Source organism: Acanthochromis polyacanthus, chromosome 5 (assembly GCF_021347895.1).
Source record: "Acanthochromis polyacanthus isolate Apoly-LR-REF ecotype Palm Island chromosome 5, KAUST_Apoly_ChrSc, whole genome shotgun sequence".
NCBI classification, from domain to species: Eukaryota; Metazoa; Chordata; class Actinopteri; family Pomacentridae; genus Acanthochromis; species Acanthochromis polyacanthus.
This window is the reverse complement of record NC_067117.1, coordinates 22632170-22650749: the sequence shown is the minus strand read 5'-3', so window position 1 is coordinate 22650749 and position 18580 is coordinate 22632170. Positions and strand designations below refer to the sequence as shown.

Genomic DNA, 18580 nt, shown 5'->3' with positions numbered 1-18580 from the left:
CAATTGGTGTAACTAAGTGAGAACCAGCCTAAATGTGCTCAGTTTACCAAAATATCTACTTACTTATATACATCTCTTTAAGGGTAAAACATCAAATGTAGACAAACATACCACATATAAGATCTAAGATGTGCTAATGTTAACATTAATTATATTCATTATATTAACAATTCAGCAGATTATGAGAGTACCTACCACTTTGTTTAGTCTTTTTTTTTTTTAGCTTTTACAATAAAGAACATCTCAGGACAGGGTATAAGTGATTTTAAAAGTAGGCATTTTTCCAGTTTTTGGTCATTGATAGTTGTTACCATCAATATAAACTTGAAATAAACAGTTAGTTTGCCAGGTTGACTGATGCATAATGAGCCATTATTATGTAAATTATACATAATCTCCACTACAGGTGTTAACTGTGTCTGTGGAAATCAGCTCTGAATGGGCCTTGTTGTTATCAGGCCTGTTTGCAGCACCTTGATTCCTATGGTTAGAGCACACTTATATAAGTCACTTTAACGGTAAAACACTTAACACAGACAAAAATGCAACATATATGGTCTTAATATGTTGGATAAGCGATTGTGGTATGACTGATAACGATATTAAAAATTAAACAGACTAAGTGTATCTGCCACTTTATTTAACCCGTTTCTTTAGCTTTTACAGCAAAGAACATCTCCAAATAGGAAATAAGTAATTTTGAAAGTAGGTCTGCTTCCTACCTCAATACTATAACAGAAAGGACTTACAGTAAAGATTTTTCAGAATCAGGAAGTTTTTATTCCCAGATATGTTTCTTCAAACAAGGAATTTGTCTTGGTGTTTTAGTGCATAACAGTAAAAACTAACATTTTGATCTGAAAAAAATGTTGGCAGTAAGTAAATGTTCCAAGACAAATTCTCTAGTTTTGGTCATATTGGTGTCTGTTAGCATGAATATAAATTTGAACTGCAAATACGCATAATGTTATGTTTGTTAGACTAAACTAGTCAAACAGCCCTTTGAAAGGGTCCAACAAAGTGAGAAGTGGCCTAAATGTGCTCAATTTACCAAAAATATCCTCAATCTGATGCTCTAAATCTGCTTTTCACAGAGGTATTTGGGTCTGTTTAGTGGAGTTTATGGGCTGATCCAAGGGGCCGTGCATTTCCATACTGGCCCAGCCCACAGCACCTCTTCGCTCCCAGTCTTTCCAGCATGCACAAGCACATTGATCCACGTGGTGCTGAGTCATCAGCCCCCACCCACCAAAACTGCATGACTATAAGAGAGAATAGGCTGGTATATTTAGGCGGTCTGCTTCTGCTCCCGGTGAGCTATTTATAGCTCCAAAAAGGGTATAACAATGACGTATGGGATTGGGGATAAGGGTTGAATGCTGACAGAGATTACTGAGCAATACCCAAGGAGTTACTCACCACCTCGTCACCACCACAAATATTTAGAGCGTGGGGTTAAAGCGAACAATGGATGATATAACAACAAAAAAAATAAACCCGACACAGATTTGCAGCCAAGCACATCAATAGATTTCAATCACTCTAAGTCTCAACAAGGTGCTATAAATAAATAAAGATGTTTCCATTCTGTTAAAAGACTTTATCAGATTGTCTATGGAATCTTCTTTCGAAAGCAAAACAACAGCAACAAGCAAAAAAGAAAACTCCAGGTCACATGACAGGAATATCTGAATTTTTTCCATTACTTTCAATTCCTGGAAAATCTTCTCCGATGACTTCATGCTGCACCAGCTATAAAAAGAAGTTTCCACTCAGTAAAGCTCACAACCTTTTGATCAGTCACTCGTATCTGCCCCTCCCATCAATTACACCTGCTTCTGGGTTTCCTGACTGATACCTGCAGATTTGCACTTTAGTAACTCCTCCGTTTTCTTTTTCATGCCCCATGCTCTGGTTTAACAGGAACTGCATCAGATTGGGGAAGCAGGATTTTCTTCTTAACACAAGAAAGCAAGAAAAAAACTATCCTTTCATGTAGGTCAAAGTGGTGTTAAATTGTTTCTCTGCAACACCTGGGATTGCCGGAGAGCAAAATTACCCCTTGCAGCTTCAAACTTTAATTAGAGGCGACATTGTTGGCTGCAGGAATTCCACTTGGAGGTTTTACCAGTTTGTAAGCTTCAAGACGGATAAACTTTACAGTGGTTGAGTCTCTGTGGGTTGTGTAATTTCACAGTAGAAACACCACAAGCGTGATATGACACAGCAAACGTACGCAGGCTTCATATTTTCTCTGTGAATTAGACTCGCATCCGGGCAAGGGACCCAGACGGTTCCTGTTGTGATGGCCGTTTCTGCCATCCCAGCAGTGCCAGGGCAAACATCACAGTGAGTAATGAGAGGAGCAGACCAAGGGAGGGAGGAAGGAAGGGAGGGAGGAATGAAAAAACAATCCCTAAAACAGGAGCAAAATGGTCCTTTCATCAAGAGACATACCACACACCAAATCTGCCTTTTTCTCTATCTGTCCTCATTTCCCTCTCTTCAGCCTTTTTCATGTTTCAAGGCAGCACAACTGTAGACAAAGATCAGTTTAACTGTTGCTTCATTCAAATGGCCTTGATGTAAACCAGTTTTTAGGTTTAGTACATACATAGCAACATGAAGTCAGCAAAATGACGCATTCGAGTTTGGGTTCCTTTTTTAGACCAAAAAAGGAAAATCTTCAAGTGTTAGTGTTGTGTCTGGTTTAAAAGTGGCAGCCACCAAAGCGGAAAACAGCTCGAATATCAGCAGGGCTTTGGTACACTTTGTCCATTAGTGTTCTCAGCTGCTTATTTGATGCTGTCATTTATATTTTACATCCTCTAATGTGCAACAGATTCTACATTAATGCTTCTGTGCTTCATTTCCTCTTCAAAAACACCAAAGCCTTTGTTAGGTGTTTGTCCACTGGAACAAGATTTGAACTTAACAGCATTGGACTTTACTGCCCTTGGTGCACTTGGAAAAACATTCCTTTTGACCTTCCAGCATACAGCAGCATAATCACTGTCTGACCTCGAAGCACAATTAATGTATCGGTCAGTTTTTCCTCTTTATATATGTTCACTTTGAGCTGTAATTATCGATTTCCTCTGTTTCATTCTGCACATTTTTGCCTGCAGAAAACAGGAGTTTTGGCAATGCAATACAAGCACCCATATTGAATTTCCAACTTATTATTGATCTCCTTGATACAGATTGGAAGCTTTCAAGTGTGCACAAGGAGAAGCTGTCCTTTTCCTATTTTTAGAGGTGCTTTCCTTACAAATTGCCGAGACTACAGAAATTGAAGGCTATTGATTCAAACACACAGGCAGTTACCTAATCACTTTCTGCAGCTTTGGTTCCCCCGGCTGCTGAGGGAACGGTTTTGTGACTGTGTTTCGCTGGGCAAGAGTTCAAGCTCGAGATGTGAAACAAGGTGTGTGCTTAAATTTTCAGGTTTATGACGGAAATGACCAACTTTCCCTGCTTTCAATGCTGTTCTCACTTCTCTCTTTCTTTTGTTACTTCAAGTAAGTATTGGGTCATTGACACTCCTGGGATCACGTATCTAGAGCAACCCCAATCTTCCTATTTTCTCTTCTATTTTCTGACTAACGTCCAATCTCTTCTTCTTTACTCATCTAATTGGAAACGATCTTTCGGTCCTGAACTCTGCATCCAGTAACAGTGTCCCCAGCAAACTCTTTCCTCCTTTACGTCCTCATTATCTGTATAGAAAACACTTTAAAGTTGTTAATGAGCAAATCCAAGCTGTCCTTGTTCTGTTCTTTAGGAAGCTCTCACATTGGGTCTAATCTGATTAACTCTTGGTCATTAATATTGCAGACATTGAAAAAGAAATAGGCCAAAATGTTTTGTGCTATTTCTTTGTCTTTAAATATTCATGCTACAACTACTGCTTTCCTTGCTGCTGGACCGCTTTCTGTTGTTTTGGTGCTGTGGAAGTCTTTAGTAGTGCTAATTATCTTAACTGAGATGGCTCAGCAGTGTGGTAGCTGCTTAAAAGTGAAAAGATGAAGAAGAATAAAGGGAGGCTGGTGATGATCTGTAGTTTCAGAACTGGCAAAGTTACATCAGGAATTAAGCTGCAGTCAATGGTAACAGTGCCTCTTGGCTGTAAAAGAGTACCACCCAAAATTAAACTCAGATATGTGTCACTCAGTGTAGCAAAAAATTATAGAATATAGCCTTATGAAATGATATATGTCATCACGCTGACAGGAGATTCTTCACCTGAGGACCTCACAGTAGTGTTTAATGGTTTAATGGACACATCCTGGTTATTACATGATGTCGGCTGGGACTGTCTGATTGCAGGTCTCTCTGCTCAGTGCTCACCTTCGCTTAACAGTCTGTTTTGCATTTGATACCTTGATCACAGCATCGGAAAAGAGTCTCAAATGTAAAAGTGTCCAAAGACGGAGTTTTGTAAACTGAAATGAGGTCTGTAAAACAGCTGTTCTTCAGATGTTAGCTGTGGCAAAGATGGTTTTCATATGTATCTGTATTGGATTTTTGATGTTTTTACAAATGTAACCTCCAAATATAGCAAATTTAAAATTAAAAGCAACTAAAAATGATTACCGGATGTGCTTAAATACACAGTATATGTGTCAGAGAGACTCAGAATATTTGGAGCATAAAGACGAGTGCACTGCATTTTGTACATAATAACAATAAAATTCTATGTCCTTCATCTGCTTCCCTATATTTTTTCTATCTGTAATGAATTTCAGTTTTTCTATTAGTGATAGAAAACATAAAATGCCTGTCCCTGAACTTTACCATGCTCAGCTTTCGTAATTGTTTTTTGAACTCAAACATTCTCCACATTCATTGTATGCTTGTGCCAAAAGAGACGTGTCTTGGAGGAGGAGCGACTTCAAGCAGTAGTTTGTAAAAAATATTCAAACGACATCTGTTTACGGTATAGTGCACTGCTGCCCCCTGCTGGATGACCACCACAAACAATAGAAACACAGAAGTACAGAATGTACCGGACTTATTTCAGCCTCGTTCTCATGTCTAACACAAAGAAGGGATAGACGCAACATGAACACCTGCCCAGATACCATGCATAGCTGGCATTATTGTTGATTCTGTCAAAGAGGAGTGACTATATCTCCATTTGCAAGTGTGCAATGGCGTACTGAACTGTAGTAAATATATTATATACTGTACAAGTTCATCTCATTCTGTTTTTCTGTCTGTCGTCCTAAATTAACCACACAGGAAAACAATTCTATATGTTCACCTTGACAGGAACTTACCCTTCCCAAAAATAGCATTCGTACAAAGGCCACTATGTTTCCACTCCTGGAATATACTAAAGTAACAGGTTTGTGTGTAAGAACAAGCCTGCAGCGCTACTCAGTTAAAACTCATTATGTGAGGTTTTTAAAGCATTTTATTTTTTATATGTATCTATATACATAAACATTTACAATACACTATATGCTAGAGGTACAATCCATATAACAGTATAGGTGTGAGCCATAAGAAACGGGTAGAAAAGCTCTTAATGAAGAGATGTGTGCTTTAGAAATAGCTGATGGGTGAAGGACCACATGTAGTATAGCTGCAACCTGAATGGAACAGATAATGCCTTTAGGTAGGTTATTTAAGAGAAAGTGTGAAAATCTGAATATGCTGAAACAACAGGAATAATACAAAAAACAATTCTAGTGTCCTCTTTTCTGTTGAAAACATGAGAGGCTCAGATCACTCTATCACTGAAAGGACATCATACTGTAGGTAGTTTGGCATTTATCAACGGTTTCTGTCGACGTGGATAAAGACTGATTTTATCTAGCCAAGTATATACAGCATGAAAAGGCATTCATAAAAATGGCACAATACTATATTCTCATGTTACTGGACAGTTACTGAACTGTTCAAAATACTAAAACTTCAAAGTACATAAGTGGATAAAAAGCAAAGTTTTTCCGTACAGTACTGTGATAACATAAAGAATGAGGAGTACAATTTCATTTCAGGCACATTCATCAACAATTGCACCTTGCACTGCATTCAACTGGAAGAAAGCAATTGGCACTTCAGAACTGTATGACAAATTTCAAAAAGATTCAAAAACCTACAGATTAAAATAGAAAGCGTCTTTGAAAGTGTTCATCGATAAAGAAATACTTCTGCTTGGTAGGCATGCTGAGGGTCATTCTGTAACTTTGTGAATTCAATACAAGTGTAACGCTGTGTAAAACTCCACGACAAATATAATACACACATATTGTGATGGTTACAACGAAACCCTTACTCAGAACATCATGTAACACAGTTTTTATACAAATAAATCATATAATTCACTTGGTCAATATCTGCAGTGTATACTTCACAATATATATTCAGAATAACAAATATCTCTCAAAAACACTGGCAAATATTTTCCCTTTTACAACATATGAATACTGGTGTTTGCTTTTTATAATGCTGCAGAGTGAAATTGTCTCGCGCATAACTGCAAAGGATGTGGTGTTGAAGAGTGATTGAATAATCCAGTGGACACTCTGGCAGAAGACACAGCAAACATAGAAAAGTTGTCAACTTATCAGATGGCCATTGTGAAAAAGGTGAAGCACATGGAGTGAAATGTTCTCTCTGAAGCTCTCAGATGTTGCATTTAATGAATCCAAGCTTCTGTAAAATCCTTTAGAACACTGAGAACCAGAGAGCTTTTTTGTATTACATCATTACTTTCCACTTCTCTTCTCTTTAGTGGCTTTCTTCTGGCTTCTGTCACTTTCACCTCCTCACCACAGGGTGGCAGCCTTGTCTAAAATCCCCTTGATGATAAAACTGTCTCTTAATATCCCATAATTTGTGATGAATCCTGACTGGTGGTCTGAGTTCAGATGCAGCAGGTAGCTATGTTGTGCTCCACGAGGGAGGTGTAGCAGTCACAGACAGCAGGGTTTGTTCATTTAACTGAGCAGGTGCTATAAAACTGTAGCCTCCTCCATGGCATTGACCCACCTGAAACACAAAGTGATGGAACATTCAACTTTTAACACACTGTCTTTTCTGTTCGGTTCGAGCTGAATTACAGAAATAGAAGGAGCTTACAAGGCATAGGAAGCGAGAGAGCCGGAGAAGCAGACACCGATCAGAGGTCAAGATATCGGTTTTCCTCATTTTTGTGGAAATGCAGAACTAAATTGTAAGAGCTCTCTATTAAAACTGCTGCATAGTTTTAAAAAAACAATAAAAAAACATCAACACACTTTGTGCAGAACAGTTTTACTCATAAACTCTACGCCTATTACCAACAACTAATGTCTTTACTTGATGATAATCAAATTCTTTCCTTGGTCTTCTTGAACTTACAGCTTTATGTTTTATCCACTTTGATGAGTGTTTTCTCTCTCATTTTTTGTTTTCTCTGTCTCTTTCCTATAATCCTCTTCTTCTCCTGTACTTGTGAATTCATCAGGATGGTGACAGATAAACAAATAATCTTGAAAAGCTATACTGATTTATTATCAATACATCTCTTGTCCACTACTGCTCACATGAAAAGAATATGCACTCTTTAGAACTCATTTTAAAAGACAAATCCAGACAATGAGGTTGTCAGTAACAAGCCAATCCAAATAAACTGTCATGGCCAGATATAATAATTGGTGCCTTTTGTACAGTTAGAATTCAAATGGAAGAGATAAATAAAGCTAAAGCCTTTTAATGAACAGTCTGCCATCTCCATTGGTCAGCAGCAGCACAGGAATGACACAAATTGCCACGTATTTATCAGACCAGTGCAGAGCCTTTTGGGATCGTTCATACACATTTTACCAAAACATCTTCACTTTAAAGAACATATTTACAGATGAAATTAACAAGTAAAAGTAATAGCAAAACACTCAGTATTTTGGACAGCAGTCTTCTTGATGGATAGTGCTTTAAGAAGGTAAAAGTGAGACCTCCAAGAAAAACAGTGACAGCTCCCTGGTGGTCAGGAATGGTAAACGGACTTGCTCTTATATAACACTTTTCTACTCATTAGAGTACTCAAAGCACATTTTCACCCAGACACACACACATTCACATGCAGGTTGCTAATCAACCTGCAACATCAGTCAGTATACATTCATACACCAGTGGAACAGTCACTGGTAGGCAATGCGGGGTTCAGAATCTTGCCCAAGGAAACTTCGGCATGCAGCACATGACTAGGCGAGAGCGGGAATCAAACTGCCAACCCTTCGATCATTGGACGACCCACTCTACACCTGATCCACAGCCACCCCTAGGACTCAGATTTGATTCCCGGTCAGGGAATGATCATTTAAGGGACCCTACAGCACCAAATATCACATCTCTAGTCATGCTGACATAAACACTGACACTAACCTGCGTGCAGTGTGCGGATCATCGGCTCTGAAGGTGTAATAGAGTGTCTTCTTGTGGTACAAATGGAAAACGTTGCCGCTTTCTTCCCCCTCTGGTCTCTCAGTCAGCTTGACGGTGAAGCCCTGCAGAGGAAGACTCTCTGAGGCCACTTTATCCTAAACAAATGAGAGTGAAACATCAAACACAGCACAAGTTAAACACACCAATCTTGCTATCAGCAGCAATGAGCAAATAATAATTATTTCATGGTCCAGGAAGTACAAAGCACTTGTCAAGAGGAAAAGAGAGAGAGAGCACAGAGATTCCCTTCAATAGTTGTTAGACGTTCTGGTCCATGAGGTTGGAAAAGGTAGACAAGCGTAAATATGTCCGTTAAGCAGGTGTCAAGCATAGACCAGAGGAGGACAGGAGTGGACAAATGTTTTGAGAAGATGCCTCTTTGCTTAAGTAATGATGAAAGCGTGTGGGTGTTTTGGGGCTGGTGTGGGAGACTCTGTGCCCCCTCACCTCAAGGGCTGTGAAGGTGTAGAGCACCTTGTCTTTGAGGAGAAACCACAGACGTTTCCACTTCCTTTTGCTCTTCTTCCGGCGCTGCAGGCTCCCGCTAATGGTGGAGCCCTCCACACCGAGTGACACCTGAAGGTATTTGTAATATATTAGACACACAGACAGGAACACAGGTACACAGATATAGAAAACACACAGTACTGGAAAACCCCCAAAAAAGAATTATAAATCATCCTCAAGCTGGAGAGTAGAAAGATAAAGTCAACCCTATGGGTAACTGTTGTGTACATACATCAATCCAGCTCTCACAATTTCAGACATTCCAGACACCAGCTCAGACCTTTGAAACAGCTCCCTGATGGTCTAGTGGCTAGGATTTGGCGCTCTCACCGCCGCGGCCCGGGTTCGATTCCCGGTCAGGGAATTCCTCTTTAGCTACTGATCAGCCATTTGATTAGAACCTCATAGAGAACACATTTAGACATACCCTACAATGATGGAGAGAGTGAGCTGGATGGACCTTGTCACCATGTTTAGGATAATAATAAGTCATTAATGAAGTTGTCTCATCTGAATCCTGCTGCTGTTTGATGCTACAGATATTCAATAAACTCACGGGAAAGACTCCTACAAACAGCTGGAAGCAACACACTTAAACTTCAAGAAAAATACTTTCAAAAACAACAACAATACAAAAAAAGTACAAATATATATTACAAGCCTAGGATGGCATCACACTCCAGTTACATGTCTGTTTGTTTGTGTCTGTAAATGTGTGCAACACTCTCTCTGGATCCTGATGCTGCAGGTATTCAATCAACTCCGAGGAAAGACTGCTTCAAACAGCTGGAAGCAACAAACTAAACTTCAGCTCATTCTTCCAGGTGTAGGATGGCATTGCACCCCTGTAACATGAAGAGAGATAACCATGAAGATAGATGACAGAAAAATTAAGTTAACCCTGCTGGCAACTGTTGTACATGAACATACAGCTTATCAGCTGAGACGAGCCCAGAAATCCCAACACACAAGTCTGACATTAGAAACAGCTCCCTGATGGTCTAGTGGCTAGGATTCGGCGCTCTCACCGCCGCGGCCCGGGTTCGATTCCCGGTCAGGGAATTTCTCTTTAGCTACTGATCAGCCATTTGATTAGAACCTCATAGAGAACACATTTAGACATACCCTACAATGATGGAGAGAGTGAGCTGGATGGACCCTGTCACCATGTTTAGGTTAATAATAAGTCATTAATGAAGTTGTCTCATCTGAATCCTGCTGCTGTTTGATGCTACAGATATTCAATAAACTCACGGGAAAGACTCCTACAAACAGCTGGAAGCAACACACTTAAACTTCAAGAAAAATACTTTCAAAAACAACAACAATACAAAAAAAAAGTACGAATATATATTACAAGCCTAGGATGGCATCACACTCCAGTTACATGTCTGTTTGTTTGTGTCTGTAAATGTGTGCAACACTCTCTCTGGATCCTGATGCTGCAGGTATTCAATCAACTCCGAGGAAAGACTGCTTCAAACAGCTGGAAGCAACAAACTAAACTTCAGCTCATTCTTCCAGGTGTAGGATGGCATTGCACCCCTGTAACATGTCTAACCCCTGAAGATAGATGACAGAACAATGAAGTTAACCCTGCTGGCAACTGTTGTACATGAACATACAGCTTATCAGCTGTGACTAGCCCAGAAATCCCAACACACAAGTCTGACATGAGAAACAGCTCCCTGATGGTCTAGTGGCTAGGATTTGGCGCTCTCACCACCGTGGTCTGGGTTCAATTCCTGGTCAGCAAAGACCTCTTTACTTACTGATCTCCACAGAGAGTAACCTGTACTTATCCTGTCACTATGTTGAGGGTAATTAATAAAAGTCATTCATTAAGTTAGTGGTGCTGTTCTGTCTTCATGTCTGTATTGCATGCCACTCTGGCTCTTTGGAGATGCTTATATGGATTCTGATGCTGCAGTTATTTAATAAACTCAGAGGAAAGACTCCTACAAACAGCTGGAAGCAACAAACTAAACTTCAGGTTCTGCTCAGAGGTCTAAAATGGCCTTACACTCCTGTTACATGTCCAACTTCTTAAGATGAAAGGTAGAGAAGTATATGGAACTCTAGTGGTAACTATTGTGTACTACACACAAGCGTCCATACTGTCATAGATTCCAGACATTCCACACACCAGCTGGACTCTTCTAAATAGCTCCCTGGTGGTCTAGTGGTTAGGATTTGGCGCTCTCATCGCTGTGGCTGGGATTCAATTCCTGATCAGGGAACATCTCTTTACTTACCGTGTATCTCATACCCATTTGATAATTGACCTGTAGCCTAAACTCAGAGTTTGTGGGCTATGATACCTTGCGATCTAATCTGAATCTTGTCCAATGAATATAAAGCAGTCCACACACCAGCTGGACTCATCTGAACAGCTCCCTCGTGGTTAGGACCGCTGTGCGGCCCGGGTTCGATTCCTGGTCAGGGAATGTCTCTTTATGTCCCGAATAATACAAACTATCAGATCAGAATTCAACAACATTTAGTCTTACAGTAGAAAATGGGACATCCATGGCATGTTAGACAAAAAAATCTATGTTGTGAAGTTGTGCTTTAAAGTGCCTAAAAAGAGGCAGGACTCAACATGAGGACTGCTGCTTTGTCACATCTTAATTTCAGCTAATAAACTGGGATTCTGATGGAAAACTACTACAAATAGCCGGAAACAATAAAGTAAATTTCTACATATGCCAGTTTGAAAAAAACAAAACAAAACAGGATTGTATTCATTGTTGGTGAGTCTCCTTAACCTGAACCTGTTGTCATTACAGTGAGGTTTTGTCTTTTAATGGGAATTTTAGGTTGTAGTAAATTGTAGAGCGAAGTAAACGAGAGAGGTGCTTTGTAATTGAAGACTTTGCCTTGTCTTTGATTTCTTTGGGGGAATATTTGCAATAAATGTGGAAAAAGCCTTCTCTCAGTAACTTCACACAATACAGAGTTCTATTGCTTGTACATGTCTACAGGGTGACCCAAAAGTTTGGAAACAAAGTTTAACTGCAGTGTCTATTTGAGTTGGGGGTGCATGAATTCACTCTTATTTTACCCATTTTTGTTATAGCATAATAAAATAACTTAAAAGCATAGTATTTGCCGAGTGCAATAACTTGGAAGAAAATTAATAGATACGGTCCAGGTATGCTGGGGCATAACTTCAAAATGCAGGCCATCAGTGTCAGATTTCAAAACTCTTGATGGTAAAGTATCTGACAGTTTTAATTTTTTAAACATCCAAAAGTACTATGAGGCAACATTTACTGGCCAGTTTGAGGAACCTTCATAAGCATGAATGAAGATACATTCCAGAAGATACCAGTGTAACCAGTTGGTGCAAACGTTCACAACTTTGTATAAGAAACAAACATGAACATGTCGAAGTATGTTTGTTTTACACTCATCTGATACTCTTCTGAATATATCTGTGGTACTGATTTATTGAAATAACATTATATTATTTGGATTATAGACTTTTCATTTGTTTCCAAACTTTTGAGTCACCTTGTATTCGTTAATGTGGCTGCATGGGGTTCAGAATTCTTCTTTGTTGCCACTGATATGGAAATGTAATCAGGTCTGACCTCGCAAGATTGCTGTAGCAACGTTTTGCAATCAGATTAATGGAAACAAGTGCATCTCTGACAATAGCTTCAGAATTTAAAGAGAGGTACAGATGTAAGAAAGAGAGTGTAGTCCACCTGGCTGAGAGGGGAGCTGCTCTTCCTGGTCTTCCACAAATTCGGGGGCTGTAGGTTCTGGAAGACAGCAGAGAGGGGGCGACTGGTTCGATGAGTCCGAGGGCTGGAGTTACCACAGGCTCCTGACATGCTTCCACCTACAGACACACAAAAAACTGTTAACCTTGCAAACCAAAATAACAGTCTTTCCACTGTTCCTTGTAATTGAAGTGAGTTTGGATGGGAGACCAGAAACCCTCTACATGGGGAGAGGTGAAATCCACCTCTTTTCCTGAGCTCGGCATAGCAGTGATCGCACACTTTGGCCACTCGGTCTTTGAGGTACTTCAGTGGGTATCTGTTTCTGGAACAAGCACGGCACACCACCTGTTTAAAGAGACAGAATGCATGTGTAAGCTTTATATTACATCTGCCAGCAGTAAGGTGTAGTCAGGCAATGTTATTAACCCTTTAGGTGCCAGAGTTTTTTCAATAAAATATTCAGTTTTGATATAATTTCTTCAAAAGGTTGTAACTTAAAAATGGTTAGAAATAAAAGCAAACTGTAAATGAGAAAAATCATTAGTATGACCCAAAGTTTATGATAGGAGCAAATTCATTAATCTAATTTGCATATTATGATGTCACCAGGCGGCGGACATATGGATTACATAACTTTATTGATGTTTAACGATCAAAATGGTATTGTTTGGCTCAGAATTTGTCAGATCCCTGTCTCAACGATACCCAACAGGCTTATCAAAATGTCTGATCCACTTGTGAAACTCTTCCATATCTGTCAAGCAAACCCAGCCATCATCATCGTCATTTACGACGGGGCCGTGAACGCCACTGCAGCTTCCACCGTTATTATCAGTGCATTTTCTCCCGTGTCTGCTGCTATTTCCACGTTTTTTTTCAACCCCCGCTATCCCCCTCATCATTAGCGATGTTTTGACCACTCCAGCTACACCCACCACGTCCGCTCCTGCTACCCCGGAACCCGTGAAGCAAAGCATCGGCTCCAGGATGTGCTGCTTGTGGACTGTCATGGCGCACCGACCCGCTGCCGTTACGCACAGACGCAGCGGCACTTTCTGTCTCACTGAACGACTGAACATCTTCATCAGAGGGTGAATATTCCTCTTCAGAATCTGAGTAAGCCATTACTTGACACGGTACTTTGTCAACGTTCACCAGACCTCTCGGTATGGTAAATTTTCTCGCTCTAAAATGCGCCGTCTTGCGCTCTGATACGCTCCGACGATGAGTCTCGTCTCCTCGGTTTTCAAACTCTGTAAACTCCAAAACCTCGAATGAAACACGCCCACAAATGATGCTCAGATTGAACTTCCAGCCATGACTGGTGTAAAGTAGGAACTACATGAGGCAGTATATTTGAAGCTATGGCTTGTTATGTTCAGGTCTGTTGCTTGTCGCAATATTGCGACTTTGGCACTTAAAGGGTTAAGTTCCCAAAGATTCCAGACACAAACAAAAGCGCAATAAAGGCTGAACATGACCAGGTAAAAGCAGTCTTCACAGTGCTGTGTGTCTGACCTTTCCACAGGCACTGCAGTGGTGTCGTCTGAGTGTGAGACTGAAGTCAGAGGTACAATTCATGCACATCATCACATGAGAGACTGGCACCAGGACAGGAGCAGCCTCACCCAGGGCCATCCACAGTTTTTCACGAGCCTGTTTGGACAACATTGGGATAATATTGAAATGTCAGGGTTAGAATATTTGGAGATCCAAAGAACAGAGTTGGGTTTCACAGAATCAATTTATTACTTTTAGCTACAATAATTTGACTGATGTTCGCAGAGATTTGGGCGGTATTATTTTTAAATTATAATCACAATCTAGTCATTGTTCTTTAAGACAAATTGCCCTTTTAACTTTACGAAATTCTTCAACCACATTCTGTTACCTTAAAGCACATGTGTCAAACTCAAGGCCCACGGGCCATATCCGGCCCGCGAGATCATTTTACATTGATTTATTATTATTGTTATTAATGGCCTGACAATAGACCCTTTAATGACCCACGTCACGAATGGCGTCACAGCTTTAGCTGGAGGCAAAAGAGGAAGAGCGCGGCCGTGACCGAAAGGCGAAAGACTGAAGGACTAGGCTCTATCAACTTTTCTAAAATGTTGTCCTGCTGTGTTTTTGGATGCCATAATAGGAGGAATGACATTGGCGAACGCAAATTAAAGTTTTATAGGATTACACCGAACACTCGTGCTCAGAGGGAACGAAGACAGTTGTGGTTAAATGCACTGAGGCGAAAAGACTGGACAGAGACGATCAGCTGCAGTCAATTCCAGCCATTTTCAGTACAAAAAAATCGCTAATATTCTATTTGTAAATAAAAAATATTCTATTCAATTCAGTTCAGCTTTATTCCAGACACTGGGTCCAAATACACACACCATAAGAACAAGGACACAACAAGACACAGAAAAAAATACAATCAAAAACAATAACCCGTTAAATATGACGAGAAATACAGGGAATATTGGACGCACATCGCGAGGTGCATTTCCTTGAAAACGACCGATTCGTGGATTATATACCGACTTCAAGACATGGTTTGGACAAAATAGTTTACTGGCTTGTGTCGTCTGAATGTCCAAGGTTGGATTATGGCCGTTTTTTTGTAGAATATTTTCATCTGTGTGTAATAATGAACCCGGAAATGTGAGTCGCGCTGTGTACGTTAAAGCCGTGTACAGAGAACGGATGGCTGGATATTCGTTGTTTGTCGGACAAATGTGTTTATATTACCGCTGTGGTAATCACATCTGAAAGTGGTTTATACCGGCGGATTCATGAGAATCTAAGCTTTCCATCGGCGTATAGTGTTTATATAATCGCGTTTGCAGCCTTCGGACATTCTTTAAATTCCTATGCAAATTAGTAAGTGTACCGCCGGTGGTACACTGAAGTTTAACGGGTTAAAAATGCTCGAGTTTGCAGCGCAAACTCCCAGCGCAAACTATATACTCCCAGTCCCGCTTGACTTCTCGCTCCGCTTTTGCCTCCAGCATAAGCCCCGCCCACAAAAACGTCACAATGTTTGTAAACAAATAAAGGGTCTATATGAAGCACTGATAACACACAAACTACAGATCCCATAATGCAGCGCAACAGCTGCCTTGCTGAATGATGATAGGTTACCTGGGAACATTTACGCGTCATTTCAGTCAAGCGTCTCTTATTGTCTGCAACCCTATTGCAACGTCAAAGCTAGCCCTTAACAATGGCGAAAAGAAAAGTTGATTCTGAAAACAGAGCCTTTCAAAGCGATGGGAGGCTGAGTATATGTACAGTGGGGCCAATAAGTATTGGGCAACTTAAAAATTTCCAAGTTCACCCATTTAAAAAGATAAGAGAGGTTTGTAATTTTCATCATAGGAACACATCAAACATGAGAGACAGAATGTAAAAAATTTTTTCCAGGAAATCACATTGTATGATTTTTAAACAATTTATTTGTGAAAATGGGAGGCCAATAAGTATTGGGCAGCTAGAAATATGCCCAATACTTATTGACCTCACTGTATGTCGATATTGCCGGTAAAGCCATGTGGACATATACATTTCATACATAAACAAGGCAGATAAGTTTTAGGTTTTTTTTTAAAATTCCAGGACTATGTTTTTAAGTTACACATACCTGTGACTAAATAAATGTGCCATTGTACAATCACTGTGATCAGTTCTAATGCACAATGCACACAAATAAATGTTAAACTAAGTCATAGTGTTGTTGAAATTGCACTTACTTTAATCTCTGGTTGTTTCTAATATAATTTTTAAAAGGACAGTTCATTACATATAAATATTTTTCTAATATACTTGCTCTCCTTTGCACTAAAACGTCGGAAAAACTTAGACTTATTGTTACTTCTCAGTAATTATGCTATAAGTTTACTGGTCCGGCCCCTTTGAGCACAAATTAGGCCATATGCGGCCCCTGGACCAAAATGAGTTTGACATCCCTGCCTTAAAGTCTTTTTTCTTACCTCACTGCAGGGTCCGCCAAATGTGCAAAGTCCTGCAGCGTGGTCCGCTATGGCTCGACTCAGTGTGTGGAACCAATCCTCCCTTTCTCCGACCGAACTGAAGAGAAACAAAGAAATACAATCACACCTGAACCTTCTGAAACACTTTAGAATTTAACATATAAAACTGTTTAAAAACAGGAGAAAAAAGTAAGTTTCATTCCAGTCAGTAAAAAAGCTCACATTGGTCGTTTGAGGACTTTATCTGTCGGTTTCTCACCTGGCAGAGAGTGTAATAGTGATGTCTGACACTTCAATCCGGAGACAGTTCAGCACATCGTCCACTGTGGGTTTGCTCACCTGAGTGTGAACAGCAAAAATGCATCACAGTTCAGCTGCGTGGATAAAACTGGAGATAAGCTGACAGAGAAGTAAAAAGTTATTGTACCTTCATCCCTGACAGGGAGAGTGTGTTTTTAAGCCTGTATTTTCCATCCTGCTGAGGGTAGGTGTACAGCATTATGTCATTCATCTGATGAAAAACACAGAAAATAAAAGGTGAATTATATGCCATTTCACTCATTTGTTTAAAAGTATAGTGCAGAATCATAGTTTTTTGGGGGAAATGGGTAAAACTTCAGCTCTCAGCTCTTCTGTATGTAGTACCTCCTTACTAACACAAGGTGGTGGTGTTATCTAGAGAGTAGTGCCTGACATTGCAGCCTGAAGCAACAGTCAGAGCTGAACTACTTAGATGACGTGTTTTTTCACGGCAGTCACACATGTCTGTGCATCCTGTCAGTGCAAAATTCCCATGAATGCACACAAACAAAATCAGACATTACTGTAAAGACAGTGCTTATTTGCTTGACAGACCAAAAGTATTCGAATCCCCTGAACACACTGAGAGTCCATTGTGTTACCAGAGGTATTTCATAACACAGACAAAAGACATGACATCATTGGTCACACCTAATGTGTGCTCTAAACATCCGCTGGGGCCGTATAGGCAGCATCCAGGAATTCTCCACCCTGCTCCGGACTCCAGGCCTCCTCCTCGCCCTCGCAGCCTTCTCAGGCTACACTGAGAACCAGAACTGGGTGGAACCGGCCACCTTCACCACAACAACAACAACACAAACAGTCGCAGTAACGCGCTTGCTGGCTGGAGTGGCTGGAGACAAAACAGTGCATGATAGCCAAGCCAGAGCCCTGCCTGCGACCTCTCGGCTGCAGCCGCCACAGTTCTTTCTGCTCCACCCAGCGCTGCTCATTTACTCAGAGATTCCTTCCACTGAAACCAAGTGCCAAGTTCACAGACTTCACAGACTTCCCCAACATGTATCCACTCGACCCCTTGCCACCTAAGACATTTACTCTTTCAGCAGTGACATTTCAGCTCATCCTGTAAACCCTCACCTTCCTCACCTGCCTCACTCCTGCCGTCTGGATCTCCATCCTCTCTCTAAGCCCTTCTCTCACTCATTCACCCTGCTTTTCTTTCGTCTCTAAACCCAGGCTTGTGACATAGCTGCAGCTTCTCTCCGTCACCAGGGTGAGTGATGGCTTTCATCTCCACTGTTTGGATTCTCTTTCCTTAAAAGCCCATAAATAACAGCTGACCCACTGGAGCCGTCCACTTCAAGGGAGCAAATTACTATAAAGCTCTAATAGCCTGCAAGTATCAGCCACCAACCTATTTTCAGCTCTGCTTAACTGAAATCCAGTTAAGAAAGACTGGAAGACAGGTGGAGTGAATCGAAATGAAAAAGATAAATAAATCTGTATGGTGTATTCCATTCGGATCAAGCAGTGCAAGTCAAAAACATAAATGCTGCTACTGCGGATACGTAGCCCGAGCATAATTCATAACATGAGACAGCACTGATTGCACATGGAACAATAGATTGGGCTTCTCTATTTCACGTGATG

At 40.5% G+C, this 18580-nt stretch overlaps 1 protein-coding gene and 2 non-coding genes across 4 annotated transcripts in view; 2 read left to right on the top strand and 1 right to left on the bottom strand.

Moving 5' to 3' along the window:
• Positions 1–5396: 5396 nt before the first annotated feature.
• Positions 5397–18580, bottom strand: part of fgd5a (FYVE, RhoGEF and PH domain containing 5a) — a 40626-nt gene continuing 27442 nt past the window's right edge. Inside the window, exons 13-21 of one of the 2 annotated variants that reach the window (XM_051948257.1) lie at positions 17097–17180; positions 16929–17008; positions 16670–16766; positions 14196–14333; positions 12920–13022; positions 12657–12793; positions 8884–9012; positions 8377–8531; positions 5397–7002 (exon numbers count right to left, since the gene is read on the bottom strand). In XM_051948257.1, coding sequence (XP_051804217.1) covers positions 6966–7002; positions 8377–8531; positions 8884–9012; positions 12657–12793; positions 12920–13022; positions 14196–14333; positions 16670–16766; positions 16929–17008; positions 17097–17180 — 960 coding nt within the window. In that variant the 3' untranslated portion in view covers positions 5397–6965. The remainder of the gene's footprint in view (positions 7003–8376; positions 8532–8883; positions 9013–12656; positions 12794–12919; positions 13023–14195; positions 14334–16669; positions 16767–16928; positions 17009–17096; positions 17181–18580) is intronic. The other variant, XM_051948258.1, reaches the window with a different exon arrangement.
• Positions 9236–9307, top strand: trnae-cuc (transfer RNA glutamic acid (anticodon CUC)). Its single transcript has one exon. It is a non-coding gene; the product is annotated as a tRNA-Glu (tRNA).
• On the top strand, positions 9934–10005 carry trnae-cuc (transfer RNA glutamic acid (anticodon CUC)). The gene has a single exon. It is a non-coding gene; the product is annotated as a tRNA-Glu (tRNA).